This window comes from Chiloscyllium plagiosum, unplaced genomic scaffold, assembly GCF_037043375.1.
Source record: "Chiloscyllium plagiosum isolate Xiang-an unplaced genomic scaffold, Cpla_swu_hap1 HiC_scaffold_13, whole genome shotgun sequence".
Taxonomy (NCBI): domain Eukaryota; kingdom Metazoa; phylum Chordata; class Chondrichthyes; order Orectolobiformes; family Hemiscylliidae; genus Chiloscyllium; species Chiloscyllium plagiosum.
Genome location: NW_028270151.1, coordinates 41324634 through 41350081, shown reverse-complemented (window position 1 = coordinate 41350081; position 25448 = coordinate 41324634). Strand labels below are relative to the sequence as shown.

Genomic DNA, 25448 nt, shown 5'->3' with positions numbered 1-25448 from the left:
TAAACTACTGAAAAACTTATGCATCTGGTCTCAGCCACTTCTACCATGGGGAAAGGATTCTCACATTCTACCCTGACAACGCTCTCAATTTTGCTTACCTCAATCAGAAAACCACCCCCCGCGAGTCTCCTCTGCTCAATGGAAAATAAATTCAGCCTATCCAATTTCTCCTCCTAATCAAAGCTTTCCATCCAAGACAGCATCCTGGTGAATCTCATCTGCACCTTCTCCAGTACATCACATTCTTCTGCTGTTTGGCAACCAGAGCTGTACAGTGCCTTAAGCAACACTCAAAGTTCCACCAAAACTTCCCACTTTTCTATTCTACGCCCCGGCTAATGAAGGCAAGCATCTAATGTGTCTTCTTCACCAACCTATCGATTGGTGTTAAAACCTTTAGGGATTTATGGACTTGTACACCAAGGTCTCTTCATTCCTCAATATGCTCTAGAGACCTACCATTCATTGTGTAAATCTTTACCTTATTAGACTTAAAACACATCACCTCACACCTATCAGGATTAAATTCGATCTGCCATTGCTCTGCACAATTGTAGACTGATTGGCATTAATGTTCTCATGTTGCTACATACACTTCTGCACCTTTGCACAGGTCCCTTCTTAAGAAAAGGATTGGGGAAAGCATTGTACTCAGATTCAAAAGCACAAATTAGGAATACTGGGTCAAGAAAACATTCATCTTGGGTATGATTGCCCTCTCACCAAGTGATCAAGTGTCTCACTGTATATGTTCCTACAAAAATGACAGGAGGATGCCTGGCAAAATCATTTCAAAGCAAATAAAGTCCGAAGAAGGTAGTGGAAAGAGGGGACAATTTAAGAAAACTATTTTGCCCCTTTAGTATTGCAGATGCTTTCACGTGAGCCTCAGATGGATGACTGAGTAAGCACCGAGCGCAGAATTTCACAAAGGAAGATTGGGTTCCCTTCCATCTCAACGCCAGTGAAAATGTCTCTCTATGGCAGGTTTCCCAGCCAGAAGTTAGGTTTAGAGGACTCCAGAACATGCCAAGAGGTAGGTTAGGAAATTATAACTGCTACTGGAAACACGTATGTGCGTTGATCACCAACACCAAATCCATGGTGGAGGACATGGTCCAGCAGAAAAGGAGGTCTGCTACTCTTGACCTTTAAACAGAGATGTAACTTGACTTTTTACCTCCCTACCTTTCTTCTGGAATTGCAGGTCTGCAAAACAAGACTGGAGAATAAAGCAGATCTGGTCCAATGTTATCTGTCTGGTGAGATAATTATCCACTCCCGAGAGTGGATCGACTGCCTGTCACACTTTTAAATGGTGTTGAACCTTATTCTAATCTACCGACTTTAAAGGATTAAATGTCATCCCTTCCTCTCTGCCTCTTCCCAACACAACTAACTGTATTGAGTCTTGCTCAAGTCTTATGCCAGCGAATCTTTGCACACTCATTTGTAGCTCAAATCATTCATTTTTCAAATCTGTTTTAACAGCATTAATTTTGTCCTCTTCGGTTTTAAATGCCAAATTACATTACAAACTGGTCTGCGCCGTGCTATTGCATTTCTCCAGAAATGTCACCTCGTCTAATCCAACTTTCTTGCTTAATCTGCATATTCTCAATATTCACCTTTATTAAACAACAATCTAAATTCCTCTTAAAATCATTGATGGGTATTGCTTTAACAATGGGTTGTGGCAAAGAATTTCAAACTCAAATCACTGAAGATTTCTTTTTTTTTCAAACTTGCTTTTTAATTTGGTGATTATTTTAAAATTTGTCATTTGTCTTGTTGACTAGAGGAAATAATTCATTTCTATTCAACTATTCCCGAAGATCATCAAATTGCTGTTTGGACTCAACATTATTTTTTTTTCCCCCAAGATTGCCCATCTTTCTGATGTGTCTCTTCATTAGTGTAATCCTTTGTCCTCCATACCATCTTTATAAATAAACCCATGTTTTCTTCCTACAATATGGTTAAAATTCACAAATATTTAATGCACAATACTTCCCTTATTCTTAATTTCTAAATGCACTACCTACTCTTTCCACAATGAACAACATTTCTTACCTCTCTGCCATGTCTTTTTTTAGCATATTGACACCCTCCTGTCATTTTTCACATGCACATTTAGAAGAAAATGCAACACAAGAAATATCTAGCCTCTGAAAATGTATTTTTTAAAAAAAAACAGAACTTGGCTTCTACAAGCTATTTACTGAGAGACAAAGTCCTGTGTTATAATTCCATGCAACTGCAATATAATCTAATTGCTCCAATAAAAGAGGAAAGAAAATAACTTGCCAAATATATCGTCCTTCGCGAGTGCATAGAGAATTCTAGAAGCTCCAATCAGATTGCTCATCGCAGCTGATAAAGTTGAAGAGTAGATTCCAATGATGACAAAGGGATGCCAGATATTAATGTCTTTGAGGAAATCATAATCTTTTTGAAGCAGCAATCTACAAACAATAGAAGAGAGAAAATCATACCTAGATGTTCCATCTTCGAAATCAAGAAAAAAAAACAAAAAACAAATCTCATTCAGTGGAATGCGAAGTTATAAACAAATAGGCAGCAGCATTTCTGGTTCACACTGTAAACCTTAGATAGCTTCTTAACAGTTCCAAAGACTTGTTAATTTGTACAGAATGTTGTACACCGGGAAAAAAATTTGGAAACTTGTTGCAGTGCTTGACACAACACATGACAAGAGAAATGTTGAACTGACATCCCAACACATTGCTTTGACGAATTGTTTCCTCCAGTATTCCTATCCAACAAACAATTCCACAGACACCAATCAGTCTTCATATATCTTGCCCACGTGACCACTGCTTGCATGAAATATGCTGAAGAAAGTACAAACCCCCACAATTTGTCCTCACTCAAACTCCTCCACAAGGGTGTTGGTGGTAAGGTGGGGGCTTAGTCATTGGATAATAATCAAAAATAGGAACCACCAGTAATTTTTCCCTTTGCTAATGTGGGGTTTCGAAGGCTATCACTCCCAGCTACCAGTTTAGTTATAATTAGATCACTCAATAGATCAAATAAAAAACACAGCCCACCAACTACTCCTAGTCTATAAGGATTAGGAGAAAGTGAGGACTGCAGATGGTGGAGATCAGAATCGAGAATGTAGTACTGGAAAAGCACAGGTCAGGCAGCATCGGAGGAGCAGGAGAATCGACGTTTCGGGCATAAGCCCTTCATTAGGAAATCCTGTAAGGATTACCTGTCATTGTTGTAGGAACAATCCACCAGGGAACTAATTATTTAATTTAAGAAACAAACTTAAAATTTTGACTGAATAAAATCATGCAACACTAAATTACACTATGTATGAGTAATGATGTTTATAAAGCATCTAATCTTGGCATCATAAACCACTTAGATGAAATGCATACTGTGCATGGAATAGCTTTTTTTTTTATGATTGGTAACTGTAGCTCGGTTACTTTACTTTAGAAAACCTTTTTGAGGTAAAGTATTTGAAATGTAAACACACCAATCTTAACCTGAGTGGCTTAACAAGCCATCAAAAGAGCTTAAAATAATTGCATTTTCCAACTTGATTCTGAAATGCTACAGGTCAGCATTTCTAAGTGCAGCTAATAAAACTAATGAGGCACACAAGGCACATCCACGAAAGTGGAAGTGTGCCATTCAATTTTCATTATCCTATTTGTGCATCTAAAATTTCATGTATCCAGTCTGCCACGTGGCATGCATACTTATGAACAAAGGTTTTCATAACAGGCCATCTAAACAATGATTCACAATTACTGTACACATTCATGCTGCACATGTCCGCTTAATTGATTTTCCAATTGGACTATAGCTTGAAGCAAAATGTTAGAAAATGTATCATGTTTAACAAAATATATCCTATACTTCAATTTGTGATTTTATTTTATCATGCAACAGATTTTTCAGGCACAACGCTTCCTGTGTTAACATCTGCAACTCAAAAGCAATATTTGCTAATCCTTTTGCACAACCCAGATACTTGTTCTACTATATAAATACCAAAAAAAGTTGTTGTTTTTCAAACTTTATAGAACTAATCAGCTCAAATAACATTTATTTTCAAGGGGCTAAGTTGAAAAAGTTGCCAAGGTGCCTGCTCCATTTGCTCATGTAATATTTAAGCTATAAAGCGAAACAATCCAATGTGAAATGCTTTGAGACCGGAGACTGAAAATCACTAAGTAACCGTAAGCTTTTGCTTTTTCTTTAAAATAAAGACGCTTTCAGAAACAAATGGTTAGATTTAAAGGTATCACACTTTCAGCTGAAATAGAACATAGGTTAAAGACAAAAATACTGCAGATGCTGGATTCCAAGGTAGACAAGCAAGAGGCTGGAAGAACACAGCAAGCCAAGCAGCATAAGGGGGTGGAGAAATCAACGTTTCGGGTGTAATCCTTCCTTAGAACATAGAACAGTACAGCACAATGCAGGCCCTTTGGTCCCCAATGTTGTGCCAACCTTTTATCCTACTCTATGATCAAACTAACCTACATACCCTTTATTTTATTATTATCCACGTCACTTATCAGGGAGTCACTTAAATGTTCCTAATATATCAGATTCCACTACCACCGCTGGCAGTACATTCCACGCACCCATCACTCTGTGTAAAGAACCTACCTCTGACATCTCCCCTGAACCTCCCTCCAATCACCTTAAAATTTTGCCCTCTCGCGATAGCCATTTCCACCCTTGAAAAACATCGCTGGCTATCCACTCTATCTATGCCTCTCATCATCCTGTACACCTTGATCAAGTACCTCTCATTTTCCTGGACTCCATTGAGAAAAGCCCTAACTCCCTCAACCTTTCTTCATAAAACACACCCTCCAGTACAGGCAACATCCTGGTAAATCTCCTCCACACCCTCTGAAGTTTCCACATCCTTCCTATAACGAGGCGACCAGAACTGAACACAATATTCCAAATGTGGTCTAACCAGGGCTTCATAGAGCTGCAGCATAACCTCGTGGCTCTTAACATCAATCTCCCTGCTAATGAAAGCCAACGCACCATACACCTTCTTAACAACCCTATCAACTTGGATGGCAACTTTGAGGGATCTATGGACATGGACCCCAAGATTCCTGTTCCTCCGCACTACCAAGATTTCTGTCTTTAACCCTGTAATCTGCATTAAAATTTGACCTTCCAAAATGAATCACTTCACACTTTTCCAGGTTGAACTCCATCTGCCACTTCTTAGCCAGTTATAACATCCTGTCAATGTCTCTTTGCAACTGACAACAGCCCTCCACGTTATCTACCACTCCACCAACCTTTATGTCATTGACAAACTTACTAACCTACCCTTCCACTTCCTCATCCAATTCATTTCTAAAAAAATCACAAAGAGCAGTGGTCCCAGAACAGATCCTTGCAGGACACTACTGGTCACTGAGCTCCAGATGGAATACTTTTTACCTACCACCACCCCCTGTCTACTAGGGGCCAGCCAATTTTGTATCCTGACAGAAACCTCCCTGTATCCCATGTCTTCTTATTTTCTGAATGGGTCTACCATGGAGAACCTTATCAAACACCTTGCTGAAATCCATTTACTCCACATCCACTGCCCAACTTTCAATGTATTAATCACATCCTCAAAGAATGCAATAAGGTTTGTTGGTCATGACCTGCCCTCTCAATGCCATGCTGACTATCTCTAATCAAACTCTGCTTTTCCAAATAATCATAAATCCTGTCTCTCAGAATCCTCTCCAATAATTTACCCACCACTGACATAAGATTGACTGGTCTGTAATTCCCAGGGTTATCCCTATTCCCTTTCTTGAACAAGGGAATGATATTTGCCACCCTCCAATAATCTGATACTACTCCAGTGGACAGTGAGAATGCAAAGATCATTGCCAAAGGTGCAGCAATCTCTTACCTCACTTCCCGTATTAATCTTAGGTATACCCTGTCTGGCCCAGGGGACTTGTCTATCCTTACATTTTTCAAAATTTCCAGCACATCCTTCTTAACATCAACCTGTTTCACACTGTCCTGACAAACGCCAAGACCCTCTCACTAATTCAGTATTTACTAAGGACCTCCCCCAACACCTCTGACTCAAGGCACAAATTCCCTCCATTATCCTGGTCGGCCCTACCCTCACTCTGGCCATCCTCTTGTTCCTGACATAAGTGTAGAATACCTTGGGGTTTTCCATAATCCTACTTGCAAAGGGTTCTTCAAGCCCCCTTCTTGCTCTCATAAGTTCATTCTTCAGTTCTTTCCTAGCTACGCTGTAACCCTTTAGAGCCCTATCTGATTCTTGCTTCCTTAACCTTATGCAAGTTTCCTTCATCCTCTTGACTAGATGTTCCACATCTCTTGTCATTCAAGGTTCCTTCACCCTACTATCCCTTCATTGCCTTAGTGGGGCAAACCTATCCAACACTCACAGCAAGTGCACCCTAAACAACCTCCACATTTCTGTTGTGCATTTTCCAAAGAACATCGGTTTCTAATCTATGTTCTACAGTTCCTGCCCAAGAGCATTGTAATTGTTCCTTCCCCAATTAAATACTCTCCCATACTGTCTGCTCCTATCCCTCTACATGACTATAGGAAAAGGTCAGGGAGGTGATCACTATCACCGAAATGTTCTCTCACAGAGATTTGACATCTGGCTTGGTTTGTTGCCAAGCACCAAACCCAATATGGCCTTCCCACATATTGAATCAGGAATCCTTCCTGGACATACCTGACAAAATCTGCTCCATTCAAACTATTTAGACTAAGGAGGTTCCAATCAATATTAGGGATGTTGAAGTCACCCATGACAATAAACCTGTTACTTCTGCACCTTTCCAAAACGTGCCTCCCAATCTGCTCCTCTGTCTCTGTTGCTATTGGAGGGTCTATAGAAAACTATGTTGAAACTTTATTGCTGGAACAGCACAGCAGGTCAGGCAGCATCCAGGGAACAGGAGATTCGACGTTTCGGGCACAGGCCCTTCTTCAGGAATGAGCAGAGAGTGTTCAGCAGGAGAAGATAAAAGGTAGGGAGGAGGGACTTGGAGGAGGGGAGTTGGAAATGTGATAGGTGGAAAGAGGTCAAGGTGAGGGTGATAGGTCGGAGTAGGGTGGAGGCGGAGAGGTCAAGAAGAAGACTGCAGGTCAGGAAGGCGGTGCCGGGCTGGAAGGATCCGGCTGAGACAAGGTGGGGGGAGGGGGGATGAAGAAACTGGTGAAGTCCAAGTTCATCCCCTGCGGTTGGAGGGTTCCCAGTCGGAAGATAAGACGCTCCACCTCCTCCGACCGTCGGGTTGTTGTGGTTTGGCGGTGGATGAGTCCAATGACCTGCATATCCTCGGTGGAATGGGAGGGGGAGTTGAAATGCTGTGCCACAGGTTGGTTGGGTTGGTTCGTCCGGGTGGCCCAGAGGTGCTCTCTGAATCGCTCCGCAAGTAGGCGGCCTGTCTCCCCAATATAGAGGAGGCCACACCGGCTGCAGCGGATGCAGTAGATGATGTGGGTGGAGGTGCAGGTGAATCTGTGGCGGATATGGAAGTTTCCCTTGGGGCCTTGGAGAGAAGTGAGGGGGGAGGTGTGGGCGCAAGTGTTGCACCTCCTGCGGTTGCAAGGGAAGGTGCCGGGAGTGGTGGTTGGGTCGGTGGGGGGTGTGGATCTGACAAGGGAGTCGCGGAGGGAGTGGTCTCTACGGAAAGCTGATAGGGGAGGGGAGGGAAATATATCCTTGGTGCTGGGGTCTGTTTGGAGGTGGCGGAAGTGACGGCGGATGATGCGCTGTACATGGAGATTGGTGGGGTGGTAGGTGAGGACCAGTGGGGTTCTGTCCTGGTGGCGGTTGGAGGGGCGGGGCTCAAGGGCGGAGGAGCGGGAAGTGGAGGAGATGCGGTGGAGGGCACCGTCGACCACGTCGGGGGGGAAATTGCGGTCCTTGAAGAAGGAGGCCATCTGTGACCTCTTTCCACCTATCACATTTCCAACTCCCCTCCTCCAAGTCCCTCCTCCCTACCTTTTATCTTCTCCTGCTGAACACTCTCTGCTCATTCCTGAAGAAGGGCCTGTGCCCGAAACGTCGAATCTCCTGTTCCCTGGATGCTGCCTGACCTGCTGTGCTGTTCCAGCAATAAAGTTTCAACTTTGATCTCCAGCATCTGCAGACCTCACTTTCTCCTATAGAAAACTATAGCAAGCATGCACTCAAATTGCAAATTGGACTTATATTTACAATAATGAAGTAAAATGGAGAAAATTTCCTAATGAAAATTAGTAGGCTATGTTTTCAAAAATTCTGGATTAGTGGTGCTGGAAGAGCACAGCAGTTCACGCAGCATCCAAGGAGCAGCAAAATCGACATTTCCGGCAAAAGCCCTTCACCAAAACGTCGATTTCGCTGCTCCTTGGATGCTTCTTGAACTGCTGTGTTCTTCCAGCACCACTAATCCAGAATCTGGTTTCCAGCATCTGCAGTCATTGTTTTTACCTTGTATGTTTTCAAAAATATTGTGCAATGATCAACTCCCAATAAAGAAACACCAAATCATCAGAATCCTTCCCTTGCAACATCATGAAGTGGTCACCAATAACAGGATGTTTGAGTGATCTAGTCTTCACAAAGTGTGGCTCGTAAATCAGGACAGAGCCTGGGATGTATGATGAGTAAATTATCTCTTGTCGTTTCAAATTGTCTTCTTGTCTACAGAAAGGAACGTGTTATACTCATCACCCCCTGTAATAGGTACAGCTTCAATAAAACAGAGGAAAATCAGCACCAAGATCAGGTGATCAGTTTGATCTGCATCCCTCCCTCTGAACTCAGGATCAATTTCCCTCCATATTGGTGCACAAATGGTTGTGATGTATAAGGTGCTTAGATGGGATGCATTATGGCAACTCACCAAGGCTACTTCAAAGATACTCACACAGTCTCTAGCATCAAAAGGAAGATTAGTGACATCAGAATATTATCACCAGCAAATTCTGCTCCAAGTCACAAATCATCTTGATTCAGAAACAATGCAGCTACTTTACGATGTTGGGACAAAATTTCTTACTCAATATCATTGTGGAAGAACCAAAGAACCTTTTGACAGCAATAAGGAATGATAGCCAATATGATCTCACCAGGGTTCCTACAAAATAAAAGATGCTACTCATTCAATAGTTGGAAGTTCACAGAATGAAATGCTACCATGTGCAGAGAATCAACAAACAATGGAACTTCAACTAAACGAAGGAACATGACCTCCGTTAGGACATAGTTCAGAAAATCTGTCATCACTAGGCTATCAGTTAAAAATTACTTTTCATTCCTAATTACAAAAAGTAATTTGACTAGTGTAACTAGATCCAATCTGAGACTGATTGAATCAGATCTTGCTCAAAGAACAACAGCATCTTAGTGAGACATGCAGTTAAATGATGCACAAAACAGAATCTTACTCTTCGTCATTACTTTTAACAACCTGCTGGATTTGCATATTAATTGCACGTTAAATGCATCATAGTAAATTGTATTTGGCAATCAACAAATATTCTTTTTCATCAAGGTGATAGCTTCAAACAATGCCAAACTGCTGCTCCCCTAAAATCTGAACAATTAAATTGTGGAGCTTCATTCCTTCAGTTGCTAAATTGTTCTGAGAGACTTAAAAACAAGGTGTTAATTTTTTTTTCTTGCTTCACCCACTCTTTCTCACAATCAATCTTTCTGTCGCTTATTTATTTCTCTTGGTGTAACTGATACGATTTCAATTCACATTGATTCTCAGTCTATCCTCTTTTCTTTCCTCAATCCTTAAGTCAGAGATTTACAGCACAGAATGAGGTCATCCAGCCCATTGTGTCCAAGCCAGTCATTATGTCTCTGTGGTTCAGTGGTAGTGTTCCTATCTCTGAGTCAGAAGGCTTGGGTTCAAATCTCACAGCTCTAGAGGTGTGTAATGAGATCTCTGAACAGGTCAATTAGAAACAATACCTATCTATTCTATTCCCATGCTTGAGTACTTGGCCCGAAGCTTTATGCTATGACATTGCAAATACTTATCTGAATACTTAAATGTTTTGAGTGTTCCTGCTCTACCAGTCTTTTAGGCACAAAGTTGAAAAACACCCAGCCCCTGCCCACCCCAACCCCGGGTAAATTCCTCGCGTCCCTTACAGACTCAAACCTGCACACCCTGATTATTTACCCATCAACTCTGTCTCAGTCCCTCGGAACTTTTCTGAATCTCTTATGGATCCTCTCCAGTGAAATCACATCCTTAGTGTGCCAACCATGACAATACACCATATTCCAGCTGTGGTCTCAATAAAATTACATACATCACCTTGCTCTTGTATTCAATGCCTTGACGAAAAAAAAGTATTTGGTATGTCTTCTTAACTTGATCTTCCTGTACGACTACCTTCAAGGATCTATGGACATGCACACAAAGGTGACTCTGATCCTCTGTACTTTCTAAAGGTCCTACTCTTTAAAAGCCCTTTGCCTTGACAGTTCTACCAAAATGCATCACCTCATTCTTTAGTATTAAATTCCATTTGCCACTGTCAGCCGAACTGACCTGTCCATCTACATTCTCCTGTAGTCTAAGGATTTCCTCCTCACTATTTATCACACTATCAATTTTCTGATTATATCTCCTACATTCATGTCAAGCTCGTTAAATGTACGCAACAAACAGCAAGGAACCCAGCACTGAACCTGTGGTATTTCACTGGACACAAGTTTCCAGTCATAAAAGCATTCTTCGACCACTGACATCACCCTCTGCTTCCTACTACTAAGCCAATTTTGGATCCAAATTGCCCCGGATCCCATAGACTCTTAATTTCTTAAACAGTCTGCCATGCGAGACAACGTCAAAAACTTTACTAAAATCTATGCAGATTGTATCAACTGTGTTACCCTCATCTACACACCTAGTTATCTCCTTGAAGTATTCAAGTAAATATAATAGACATGATTGTTCCCTTAGTCAAAAGTGTGGTGCTGGAAAAGTACAGACAGTGAGGCAGCATCTGAGGAGCAGGAGATGATGAAAAGTTCATGCTCAAAATTTCGATTCTCCTGCTCCTCGGATGCTGCCTGATTGGAACTAAACTTGGAACAACACAGCCAAAGAAATTACCCATTTTCTAAGGCAAACTTAAGGTTTGTCAGAAATATATGCTATTATCTTAATACAATAGTTTGCAATCAGGCACCAAGAATACAGACATCATACCCATCAGCCTGGTCCTAAGGGTCAGCTTAACAATATTGCATGATCATTTTGAGAGTTGCCTGGAGGTTGCATCCATTGAGTTTATGGTTAATTTATAAACTATAAATAGACCACGATGTAGGCCAATATCACTTCAAGCAGGGACCAATTTATTACATGACTGTACAGTTGCACAGCTAGTCCTAAACTGACCGGAAGCTCCCACTCTGGGTCATTTGGCCCACTCTTAGAGAGCAGCAAGCACCCCCAATATAACAGTATCTACTATCCCCATTCAGAGATCAAGTTCAGCACCAAAGGGCAGATTGTCTGTCACCATGTTCCTGAGACCATAGGATTTTAGCTAAGCCACATTTTTTGTTGTGGAGAAAAAAAGTGATCTAGATGCATGAACCATTTATTAGTAGTAGTCCTTGTATTACAACACAAAAACACATTATAAATTTGAAAAATACCATACATTTCTGATAAACCTTAAGTTTGCCATAGAAAATGGGTAATTACTGAAAATTTTGAAGAAATGCTTATGGCATTTTTTTGTACACTTAATACATTGTAATGCATTATAATTTAGGAATGTATTGCTGCAGCAAACCAGTAACTGTGCAAGGACCTACAGATATTCTTCAAACAAATATCAAAATAAACTTTGATATTTAATTACCATTCTGTAATCATCAAATTTAGTCTAATCCTCAAACTCTAATTCAACGATGATCCCTTCTAACCCAGTGATGAGAGTTCTTCTCTCACTCCAGTACAGATCATTATTGACTCAAGGAGAAAGTGAGGACTGCAGATGCTGGAGATGTGTTGCTGGAAAAGCGCAGCAGGTCAGGCAGCATCCAAGGAACAGGAGAATCGACGTTTCGGGCATAAGCCCTTCTTCAGGAAGGGGCTTCTTCAAGCCCCATTATAAATTTAAATCCATAATACAGACAGGTACTAAATACTAAGGGAGTGCAGCTTTGTTAGATATGCTGTATTTGTAAGAGATTAAAATCCAACATTTCATGGCAGCTTACAGATGACATACAAGATTCCATGACAATACAGTCAATATTTCTCTGCACTGGATCGAGCAAAATCAGTTCTTCTGATCACATGTTCTTTCTCATCACTGTAGGTCCTTGCATAGTTACTGGTTTGCTGCAGCAATACATTCCTAAATTATAATGCATTACAATGTATTAAGTGTACAAAAAAATGCCATAAGCATTTCTTCAAAATTTTCAGTAATTAAACAGGATTCCAGAAGTAATGTTCAAACTGCGGATGATGAAAAGGCCTTTAACCAGAATTTTGCCCAAGTTGTGAAGCTCAAATAGAAGAGATGGGGGAATAAATCCTAACTTCGCCCACTCAACAGGTTCAGGTCAGCTCCTAGCCCTACACGGACTCTGATTTGATTCTTCATTGAAATCATTGCAGAGTGAAACTGGCAAGGATGTGAAACAAGTCTTCAATTTAAACCTGCACATTCCTATCGATCAGTGGGCTAGGCACAACTAAAGTCAAAAGAAAAAGCTTCTTCTAGAATGTTTGCCCTATTCCAAAAAGGACAGCTGAAAAGTTATAGAAGTAAATCTGACATTTTAAAAGACATTAACTTAAATCATTGCAGTTTTGTAAAGTTTGTATAAACTGACTCACAGAGAGGTGAACTTTTGAAAAATGGGCAATTCAGCCTGATAAATGATAAAATTCAGGAGGCTCATTCATGAATCAAAAATATAAAAGATTATGTTTGGATACTAAAGTAGTATGCATGTGTATAAAAACATCTTTACTTACAAACACAAACTTGCAATTATATTTAGGATATGTGTGCAAATTTCTATGCAGGAGAGCATCTTTAGGCAATTCAAAAAGTCAAGGCAGGCAAAAACACAGAGCAAAGTGAAAGATGTGCAGACTATCGAAGCCGAATATAGTTAGATAAAACAAACAGGAATTGTTGGAGAAACTCAGCAGGTCTGGCAACATTTGTGGGGAGGAAGCAGAGTTAGCATTCTGGTCCAGTGACCCTTCTTCAGAACAGGCAGAAACATTTATGCTACTTAGATATAATGTATAATATCACAGGATACAGGAGCAGGTTAGAGGATAAGAATTCTGCAGGGTAACTCACTACTCTTCTCCCAAAGCCTGTCCATTTATAGGCACATTTTCTTTATTCATTCACAGAAAATTAGTATCACTGGCTAGGCAAGCATTTATTACCCATGTAATAAATCTCGAAATAGCCCAGATGGCAGTTAATAATCAACCACAATGCTGTGGGTTTGTAGGCCAGATCAGTAAGGGCGGCAATTAGTAAGTCAGTTGGGTTTTTCCTGACAATTTACAATACTTTTGTGGTCATCATTTGGACTCTTAATTCAAGAGTTTTATTGGATTCAAATTGTACAATCTGCTATGGCAGGATTTGAAAGCAGGTGTCTGGATGTTATGTAGGTCCAGGGATAATATCACCAGGTCCCACCTCCCCCAAGATTCTCCAATGGCTTAGCTGGAAGTGGCTCCAACAGTCAACAGTCCAACACCATCCAGGACACAACAGCTCTCTTCACCAGCATCCAAACCTTCAAAATTCATTAGGTCAACCATTGATGTGCAGTGGCAAGTGTGCATCATCTGTAAGAGATACTGCAGGGCTCCTTTGATAGCACCTTCCAAAACCATGTCCTCTCCCACCCAGAAGGGTAAAGGCAGAAAATTTATGGGGACACCACCACTGCAAATTCCCCTGCAAGTCACACTCACTATCCTGATTTGGAATTATATTGTGATCCTTTAATGATAATGAGCTAAGTCGTGGAATTCCCCTCTTAAATGTCTCTAGACCCCCATAGACTGCAACACTTCAAGGCAGCTCACCACCGCCTTCTCCAATTGGCCATGAGCAAAAAATACTGGCGTAACCTGGGAAGTCCATATCACATGAATGACTAAAACAAAGTGCCAAGAAATGAAGTCGGAAAAAGATAATCCAAGCAAAGTGATCAGCACCCAAGATAAATATGGTCAGAAAAAGAGGACCCTGAAGAGAACAGACATGGAAACCAAAGGTAAGGTTGACATGGTTGATCAAGAAGTGAGATAGCAAACCCTACTACACCAACTTCGATGGATGAAGTCATACAAGGTGCTGGAACTACGATTAAAGCTATAACCATATCAGTAATATCTCATATTCAAATCACCAAATTGGACACTGTTGCATCACCACAAGATAGGCTAACTATATAAAATGCTGGAATTATGCAAAACCATTATAATGACAAATTATCCAGTTAGCATTATTGTTAACCTAGTCACTTTTGGATAAAATAACTTGCCAATGGGACATGCACGTAAATCACCATCCTCAAATTCAGGAACCTTCAGTATCAAATAGAATTCTGAACACCCATGCACTCTCACTCTGTTTAAGGCCAAAGATTTTAGTAAGGCACCAGTCTACTAGAAAAATGGGGAGCTAGGGAAGTGATTGCTGGGCGTCTTGGGGAGATTTTGTATCATCGACAGTCACAGGTGAGGTGCCGGAAGACTGGAGGTTGGCTAACGTGGTGCCACTATTTAAGAAAGGTGGTAAGGACAAGTCAGGGAACTATAGACCAGTGAGCCTGACATTGGTGGTGAGCAAGCTGTCAGAGGGAATTCTGAGGGACAGAATGTAAATATATTTGGAAATGCAAGGACTGATTAGGGATAGTCAACATGGCTTTGTGCATGGGAAATCATGTCTCACAAACTTGATAGAGATTTTTTGGAGAAGTAACAAAGAGGATTAACGAGGGCAGAGTGGTAGACGCGATCTATATGAACTTCAGTAAGGCATTCGACAAGGTTCCCCATGGGAGACTAGTTAGCAAGGTGAGATCTCATGGAATTACAGGGAGATCTAGCTGTTTGGATACAGAACTGGCTCAAAAAGGTAGAAGATGGAGGGTGGTGGAGGATTGTTTTTCAGACTGGAGGCCTGTGACCAGTGGAATGCTAAAAAGGATCAGTTCTGGGTCCACTACTTGCATCATTTATATAAATGATTTGGATATGAGCATAAGAGGTATTGTTAATAAGTTTGCAGATGACACCAAAATTGGAGTTGTAGTGGACAGCAAAGAAGGTTACCTCGGATTACAATGGGATCTTGATTAGATGGGCCAATGGACTGAGTAGCAGCAAATGGACTTATACACTTAAAAGGTCCTAGGGAGTGTTGCTGAACAAAGAGACCATGGAGTGCAGATTCATAGCTCCTTGAAAGTGGAGTCACAGGTAGATAGGATCGTGAGGAAGGTGTTTGGTATGCATTCCTTTACTGGTCAGAGTATTAAGTACAGGAGTTGGGAGATCATATTGCAGCTATACAGGACGTTGGTTAGGCCACTGTTGGAATATTGCGCGCAATTCTGGTCTCCTTCCTATTGGAAGGATGTTGTGAAACTTAAAAGGGTTCAGAAAAGATTTATAAGGATGTTGCCAGGTTTGGATGATTTGCATTATCAGGAGAGGTTGAATAGGCTGGGGCTGTTTTCCCTGGAGCGGAGGCCGAGGGGTGACCTTATATAGGTTTATGAAATCATGAGGGGCATGGATATGGTAAATAGATAAGGTCTTTTCCCTGGGGTGGGTGAGTCCAGAACTAAACTAAATGATTTAGGGTGAGAGAGGAAAAATTCAAAATAGATCAAAAACATAATTGGAGTTGTGTATAGACCTCCTAACAGTGGTCAGGACCAGGGACGCAACATGTACCGGGAAATAGAGAAGGCATGTCAGAAAGGCAAGGTTACATTGATCATGGGAGACTTCAATATGCAGGTGGACTGGGTAAATAATGTTGTTAGTGGATCTAAAGAAAGGGAATTCATGGAATGCTTACAGGATGGCTTTTTGGAACAGCTTGTCATGGAGCCCACAAGAGAGCAGGCTATTCTGGACCTAGTGCTTTGCAATGAACCAGACTCTATAAAAGATCTTAAAGTAAGGGAACCCCTAGGAAGTAGCGACCATAATATGATAGAGTTCAGTCTGGAGTTTGAAAGGGAGAAGGCAAAATCGGATGTAATGGTGTTACAGTTGAATAAAGGTAATTATGAGGGCATGAGAGAGGAACTGACTAAAATAGACTGGAAGCAGAGGCTAACCGGGAAGACAGTAGAGCAGAAATGGCAGGAGTTTGTAGGTATAATTGAGGACACTGTACAGAGGTTCATTCCCAAGAAAAGAAAGATTAACCGGGGAGGGATTAGACAACCTTGGCTGACAAAGGAAGTCAGGAAATGTATTAAAGAAAAAGAGAGATCCTATAAAGTGGCTAAGAACAGTGGGAAATCAGAAGATTGGGAAGGATACAAAAGCAAACAGAGGATAACAAAGAGTGTAATAAGAAAGGAGAGGATCAAATATGAAGGTAGGCTAGCTAGTAATATTAGAAATAATAGTAAAAGTTTCTTTCAGTACATAAGAAACAAATGACAGGCAAAAGTAGACATTGGGCCACTTCAAACTGATGCAGGAAGCCTAGTGATGGGAGATAAGGAAATAGCAGGAGAACTTAACAAGTACTTTGCGTCAGTCTTCACAGTGGAAGACATGAGTAATATCCCAAAAATTAAAGGGTGTCACGGGGCTGAGTTGAGTATGGTTGCCATTACGAAAGAGACAGTGCTAGAAAAGTTAAAAAGTCTTAAAATTGATAAATCTCCTGGCCCCGATGGGATACACCCTAGAGTTCTGAGAGAGGTGGCTGAGGAAATAGCAGAGGCATTGGTTGAGATCTTTCAAGAGTCACTGGAGTCAGGAAAGGTCCCGGATGATTGGAAGATGGCTGTTGTAACCCCCTTGTTCAAGAAAGGATCAAGGCAAAAGATGGAAAGTTATAGGCCAATCAGCTTAACCTCGGTTGTTGGTAAAATTCTAGAATCCATCATTAAGGATGAGGTTTCTAAATTCTTGGAAGAGCAGAGTCTGATTAGAACGAGTCAACATGGATTTAGTAAAGGGAGGTCATGCCTGACAAACCTGTTGGAATTTTTTGAAGAGGTAACAAGTAGGTTAGACCAGGGAAACCCAGTGGATGTGGTCTATCTAGACTTTCAAAAGGCCTTTGATAAGGTGCCACACGGGAGGCTGCTGAGCAAGGTGAGGGCCCATGGTGTTCGAGGTGAGCTGCTGGGATGGATTGAGGACTGGCTGTCTAACAGAAGGCAGAGAGTTGGGATAAAAAGGTTCTTTTTCAGAATGGCAGCCGGTGACGAGCGGTGTCCCGCAGGGTTCGGTGCTGGGGCCACAGCTGTTCGCATTATATATTAATGATTTGGATGAGGGAACCGGGGCATTCTAGTGAAGTTTGCCGATGATACGAAGTTAGGTGGACAGGCAGGTAGTACTGAGGAAGTGGGGAGGCTACAGAAGGATCTTGACAGGTTGGGAGAGTGGTCCAGGAAATGGCTGATGGAATTTAACGTGAGCAAGTGCGAGGTCTTGCACTTTGGCAAAAAGAATAAAAGCATAGACTACTTTCTAAATGGTGAGAAAATTAATAAAGCCAAAGCACAAAGGGATCTGGGAGTGCTAGTCGGGATTCTCTAAAGGTAAACATGCAGGTTGAGTCCGTGATTAAGAAAGCGAATGCAATGTTGTCTCTTATCTCAAGAGGGTTGGAATATAAAAGCAGAGATGTACTACTAAGACTTTATAAAGCTCTGGTTAGGCCCCATTTGGAGTACTGTGTCCAGTTTTGGTCCCCACACCTCAGGAAGGACATACTGGCACTGGAACGTGTCCAGCGGAGATTCACACGGATGATCCCTGGAATGACAGGTCTAACATATGAGGAATGGCTGAGGATACTGGGATTGTATTCGTTGGAGTTTAGAAGATTAAGGGGAGACTTAATAGAGACGTACAAAATAATACATGGCTTGGAAAAGGTGGATGCTAGGAAATTGTTTCAGTTAAACGAGGAGACTAGGACCAGTGGACACAGCCTTAGAATTAGAGGGGGTCATTTCAGAACAGAAATGCGGAGACATTTCTTCAGCCAGAGAGTGGTGGGCCTGTGGAATTCATTGCCACGGAGTGCAGTGGAAGCCGGGACGCTAAATGTCTTCAAGGCCGAGATTGATAGATTCTTGTTGTCTAGAGGAATTAAGGGCTACAGGGAGAACGCTGGTAAGTGGAGCTGAAATGCGCATCAGCCATGATTGAATGACGGAGTGGACTCGATGGGCCGAATGGCCTTACTTCCACTCCTATGTCTTATGGCGAACTTTTTCGTGTGTGTGTGTGTGTGTGTGTGTGTGTGTGTGTGTGTGTGTGTGGAATGAGCTGCCAGAGGAAGTGGAGGCGGCTGGTACAATTGCAACATTTAAAAGGCATTTGGATGGGTATATGAATAGAAGGGGTTTGGAGGGATATGGGCCAGGGGCTGGCAGGTGGGACTAGATTGGGTTGGGATACCTGGTCGGCATGGACGGGTTGGACCGAAGGATCTGTTCCTGTGCTGTACACTTTGAGTGCGAGCAGCAGCTAAGGTAAGACTGTTTGTTTTAAAATTACTTACCGGTAGCGGGCAGCGGTGTTTTTTTTCTCTCTCTTTTACAGAAAGAGCGGGAGCAGCAGGGGGAAGTGACGAACACCGGACGGGCAGCCGGGTAGGTTTTTTCCTATAAAAGCGAGCAGGAGAAGAACCCGAGGCACTACGGAGGTAGTGCCTCCCACCCGCCCTCCTCCTCTAACCTAAATAATAAGACCCGTTGTGGTAAGTAGGTAAGTGCTGCATTTTGCTTGTTGTATTCTTTAGACCCAGTTTTTTTTTATATATAAAAGGCTACTTTCAGAGGGATGGCAGTGAAGGCAGTGCAATGTTCCTCTTGCAACATGTTTGAGCTGAGGGATGCCATGGACGTCCCTGCTGATTACACTTGCAGGAAGTGCACCCATCTCCAGCTCCTCCAAGACCGCGTTAGGGAACTGGAGCTGGAGTTGGATGAACTTAGGATCATTCGGGAGGCAGAGGGGGTCATAGATCGGAGCTTTAGGGAAGTAGTAACTCCAAAGATGGCAGATAGATGGGTGACAGTGAGGGGGACTGGGAGGAAGCAGCCAGTGCAGGGACCCTCTGCAGCCGTTCCCCTCAAGAACAAGTATACCGTTTTGGATACGTGGGGGGGACGACTTACCAGGGGTAAGTAACGGGGCTCAGGCCTCTGGCACGGAGCCTGTCCCCGTTACTCAGAAGGGAAGGGTGGAGAAGAGCAGAGCAATAGTAATTGGGGACTCAATAGTTCGGGGCACAGATAGGCGGTTTTGTGGGAACGAGAGAGACTCACGTTTGGTATGTTGCCTCCCAGGTGCAAGGGTACGTGACGTCTCTGATCGTGTTTTCCGGGTCCTTAAGGAGGAGGGGGAGCAGCCCGAAGTCGTGGTCCACATTGGCACCAATGACATAGGTAGGAGGAGCGCTGAGGATGTTAGACAGGCTTTCAGGGAGCTAGGTTGGAAGCTCAGAGTTAGAACGAACAGAGTTGTTGTCTCTGGTTTGTTACCCGTGCCACGTGATAGAGTCGAGGAATAGGGAGAGAGAACAGTTAAATGCGTCGCTACAGGGATGGTGCAGGAGGGAGGGATTCCGGTATTTGGATAACTGGGGTTCTTTCTGGGGAAGGTGGGACCTCTATAAACAGGATGGTCTGCACCTGAACCAGAGGGGCACCAGTATCCTTGGTGGGAGGTTTGCTAGTGCTCTTGGGGGGGGTTTAAACTAACTCTGCAGGGGCATGGGAACCCAGACTGTAGCTTTAGGGTGCAGGACCTGGAGTGTAGGGAGGTTAGGAACATGGCATCATTTTCAAAGGAGGGTGCCTGTAAACAGGAAAGTGGCTTGAAGTGTGTATACTTCAATGCAAGAAGTATACGAAATAAGGTAGGTGAACTTGCAGCGTGGGTTGGTACCTGGGACTTCGATGTTGTGGCTATTACGGAGACATGGGTAGAACAGGGACAGGATTGGCTGTTGCAAGTTCCAGGGTTTAAATGTTTTAGTAGGGTCAGAGGTGGGGGCAAAAGAGGGGGAGGTGTGGCATTGCTTGTCAAAGATAGTATTACAGCTGTCAAAAGGACGATGGATGAAGACTCGCCATCAGAGGTAGTTTGGGCTGAGGTTAGGAATAGGAAAGGTGAGGTCACCCTGTTAGGAGTTTTTTACAGGCCCCCTAATAGTCCTAGAAACGTAGAAGAAAGGATTGCGAGGATGATTCAAGAGAAGAGTGAAAGTAATAGGGTGGTTGTTATGGGGGACTTTAACTTTCCTGATATTGATTGGGAAAGCTATAGCTCAAGTTCGTTAGATGGGTCAGTGTTTGTCCAATGTGTGCAGGAGGGTTTCCTGACACAATATGTAGATAGGCCAACAAGAGGTGAGGCCATACTGGATTTGGTTCTGGGTAATGAACCAGGCCAGGTGTTAGAATTAGAGGTAGGTGAGCACTTTGGGGACAGTGACCACAATTCGGTGACCTTTACTCTAGTGATGGAGAGGGATAAGTGTGCACTACAGGGCAAGAGTTATAGATGGGGGCAGGGAAATTATGATGCGGTGAGGCATGACTTAGGATGTGTGGCCTGGAAATGTAAGCTTCAAGGCAAGGGTGTAATTGATATGTGGAGCTTGTTCAAGGAGCAACTATTGAGTGTCCTTGATAAGTATGTACCCGTCAGGCAGGGAGGAAAGGGTCGTGTGAGGGAGCCGTGGTTTAATAAGGAATTGGAATCCCTTGTTAAATGGAAGAGGGCGGCCTATGTAAAGATGAGGCGTGAAGGTTCAATTGGGGCGATTGAGAGTTATAAGGTAGCCAGGAAGGACCTGAAGAGAGAGCTAAGAGCAGCAAGGAGGGACATGAAAGGTCCTTAGTTGGTAGGATTAGGGAAAACCCTAAGGCTTTCTATAGGTATGTCAGGAATAAAAGAATGACTAGGGTAGGAATAGGTCCAGTCAAGGATAGTAGTGGGAAGTTGCGTGTGGAGGCTGAAGAGATTGGGGAGACACTGAATGAATACTTTTCGTCAGTATTCACTCAGGAACAGGACATTGTTGTCGATGTGAGTACCGAGTCACAATTAAGTAGAATGGATGGCTTTGAGGTATGTAGAGAAGAGGTGTTGGAAATCCTGGAAAGGGTGAAAATAGATAAGTCCCCTGGGCCTGATGGCATTTATCCGAGGATTCTCTGGGAAGCAAGGGAGGAGATTGCAGAGCCATTGGCCTTGATTTTTATGTCCTCGTTGTCTACAGGAGTAGTGCCAGAAGATTGGAGGCTAGCAAATGTGGTTCCCTTGTTTAAGAAGGGGAGTAGGGATAACCCTAGTAACTATAGGCCGGTGAGTCTCACTTCTGTTGTGGGTAAAATCTTAGAGAGAATTGTAAGGGATAGGATTTATGAACATCTGGATAGGAATAATGTGATCAAGGATAGTCAGCATGGTTTTGTGAAGGGCAGGTCGTGCCTCACAAACCTTATTGAATTCTTTGAGAAGGTGACTAAGGAGGTGGACGAGGGGAAAGCAGAAGATGTGGTGTATATGGATTTTAGTAAGGCGTTTGATAAGGTTCCCCATGGTAGACTACTGCAAAAAATACGGAGGTATGGCATTGAGGGTGAGTTGGAGGTTTGGATTAGGAGTTGGCTGGATGGAAGAAGACAGAGGGTAGTAGTTGATGGCAAAGGTTCATCTTGGAGTGCCGTCACTAGCGGTGTTCCGCAAGGATCTGTTTTGGGACCATTGCTGTTTGTCATTTTTATAAATGACCTGGAGGAGGGGTTAGAAGGTTGGGTGAGCAAGTTTGCAGATGATACGAAAGTCGGAGGAGTGGTAGACAGTGAGGAAGGATGTGGCAGGTTACAGCGGGATATTGATAAGCTGCAGAACTGGGCAGAAAGGTGGCAAATGGAGTTCAATGTAGCTAAGTGTGAGGTGATTCATTTTGGTAAGAGTAATAAAAAGATGGGGTACTGGGCTAACGGTCGGATACTTGGTAGTGTGGATGAGCAGAAAGATCTTGGTGTCCATGTACACAAATCTTTGAAAGTTGCCACCCAGGTAAATAGTGCGGTGAAGAAGGCATATGGCGTACTGGCTTTTATTGGTAGAGGAATTGAGTTCCGGAGTACTGAGGTAATGTTGCAGTTGTATAAGACTCTGGTGCGGCCGCATCTGGAGTATTGTGTGCAGTTTTGGTCGCCATACTATAGGAAGGATGTGGAGGCACTGGAACGGGTGCAGAGGAGGTTTACCAGGATGTTGCCTGGTATGGTAGAAAGATCGTATGAGGAAAGGCTGAGGCACTTGGGGCTGTTTTCATTGGAGAAAAGAAGGTTTAGGGGTGACTTGATAGAGGTGTACAAGATGATTAGGGGTTTAGATAGGGTCGACAGTGAGAATCTTTTTCCACATATGGAGTCAGCTATTACAAGGGGGCATAGCTTTAAATTAAGGGGGGGTAAGTATAGGACAGATGTTAGGGGTAGATTCTTTACTCAGCGAGTCGTGAGTTCATGGAATGCCCTGCCAGTAGCAGTGGTGGACTCTCCTTCATTATGGGCATTTAAACATGCATTGGATAGGCATATGGAGGATAGTGGGCTAGTGTAGGTTAGGTGGGCTTGGATCGGCGCAACATCGAGGGCCAAAGGGCCTGTACCGCGCTGTATTCTTCTATGTTCTATGTACATCTAAGACACTAAACCACAGAAAAATTTTGATCACAGGAAAATGTAAAAAGCTGCTCAATGATTAAAATTATTTGCTAATCTCCAGTCTTCTGGGACCTCATCTGCGACTAAATAGTACCTGAATTCCAAATTATCATTTTTGCAAAAATTATTCCAGTGGACTTGTACCAACCTAATTCTCATGTAAATTCAGAGCAAATTCACATAAATTAACTGGAGTGCAGTACTTCAAACTAAATACAGTTTTGTACTATCTGAAACAAGAGTTAAACAAAGTCAGTCAGGGAGTCAAACTATTTCCTAAAGACCCAAAAGAAATTGAAGCACAACAAAATGACACAACAATTCTTTGGAATAAATACAGCAGTTCACATTTCTTTAAAAATAGCAAATTAAGATTCAATCTAACATACCAAATAAAAATCTCCTCCCAGACCATATGAAAAAAAAATAGATTTTGTAAGAGAATTATGAATAAGGTTCCATTGTACTTACTCCAAATGTGTTGTTGAAAATTGAAAACAGCTTCATTCTTTTCACTTGTTCACTATTTGACCCTGAATTGAAAACATGTACTAACTTCTAACATTTGCCCCACCAACCAACAATCCACAGATGAAAAAAGTTCAACAACTATACATCAAAAATTACCAGAAACATTATGCAGAAAAACAAATGGATCTAAACCAAATAATACTGACATAACCTTTAATAACTGGGATTAATGACATTCAAGAGGCACTTAGTTTGTGTCACAGACAGGCAGAGCGCGTACAACGGGGATGTTTGGGCAGGGGAGGTGAGAGGCAGAGAAAGGAGGAACATAGCTGGTGTGAGAAACAAAAGAGATGGAGTATGGGAATCGCAATAGCCAGAGGGGGCATCGAGAGGAAGAGGGGGAGGCATTGTGATGCATACAGAAGGAAGGGGCAAGAGGGAATCAATTAGGGGTCAAAAGGGGCCTTAAACGTGCTTTTCAGTGCAATGAAATGCAAAGATGGAATCAGTGCTAATTTCCTTTTAACATGAAATCATCAAGCCCTACACAGTTTGTACAGGAGAAATGTGGTCAAATATCCAAGGTGAGGCATGATCTCATTTTATTTCTGCAGTTGAAATCAATACCTATTTGTCTGAAATGACACTGATGGATTTCCTCTTTAATTTATTTTTCATAAAATTGAAGTCAGTCACTTGGTGTGCAAAGCACGAACTGACAGCAGTCACTGGTACTCAGACGCAAGAGCCACATAACATTTTGACTCTCAGGGGAGAAAGAAAATATGCATTGATTATAAATGAAATCAATTGCATACAACTCTAATTTTCTACCCTTCCCAATGCTGGTTAATACAGCGTCCTGTCTTGTTAGTGATACTTTAAGATTGATACTTTAAGATGGTGGTGGTGTCAGGGTGGACACTGTTCAAGCTCCCAGCCTCTATGCTGACTCTCTCACGACTGACTCCTTTTTCATTGTAGTTTTCTTAATTTAACTGTTGAATCAAATTTATTTTTCTTCTTTCTGCAGCTGCAGCAGCAAACAGAGATTGCAGTGAGCTGTTGAGTGGCGGATTCAATTCATTCCTCATGGCAATGGCAGTCATGGCTTGAGTAAACTGTTCCAGCATTGATGGATTGGGGGCCATTCTATTCCTCTGATGTTTTGGCAGCATCTGCCGTGGTGATGGAGTGAATAATTTCTTGGCCCTCAGGAGTTATTTTGGATGGTCAATCAGTTCTCAGAAGTTGAGATAAGTCCCTTGTGAGTTGGAACAGTCTCCTGGCTATTGTGGTGGCTGGAGTATCAGTAGCATTGAAGCAGCTTTGGCAGAGGTGACATTCTGGGTCTGCTCAGCAGCGGCAGGGGCTGCTTCAGCGTGTTTCCTCCTCAGTGTTGTGGCCTCAGGGAATGATTTGGCAGTTATGGATTGAGGCTGTGTCCTGTAGCTACTTCAGAAATCAAGACGTTGTGTGGAATGAAAAGCTTGTCCCAATTTTGTATGATGTATTTCTTTTTATAATTTATGCTAATAAAATGACACTGGCTTATGGTGACTAATACATATTTTACTGTATTTTCAGTATAAATCACTTTTACTACACAACCAAAGTTTACACATTTATCTGGCAGGGAAACATCTTACAAATGGAGATCATTTCATTATTAAACCAACCATGTGCAGCACAATATGACCAACAGCAAGAGCCTTCTGTTTTTACTGGCACAAGGCAACAGTGTCTAACATTTCAGATAGAAAGTCTACGTTGTAAAGTCTGAGTTAGATACACCTGACTTTGTAGATTCAATTCAGTTCAATTATTAAAACTAAGCATCCCAATTTTGTTTTCATAAAATTATATTAAATCCAAAAGACTGCTGTATCTCACCCAAAATGGAATATTTTTGATGATCAATAAATTGATCTGCATGCCTGGAACTGACAGCTGACCGTAG

The 25448-nt window shown here is 42.4% G+C and overlaps 1 protein-coding gene across 1 annotated transcript in view; it reads right to left on the bottom strand.

Moving 5' to 3' along the window:
- LOC122556382 (zgc:153039) overlaps positions 1 to 25448 on the bottom strand; it is a 119937-nt gene that overhangs the window by 54920 nt on the left and 39569 nt on the right. The window contains exon 7 of the mRNA XM_087993556.1: positions 2308 to 2465. Within this exon, the coding sequence (XP_087849682.1) occupies positions 2308 to 2465 (158 nt within the window). The remainder of the gene's footprint in view (positions 1 to 2307; positions 2466 to 25448) is intronic.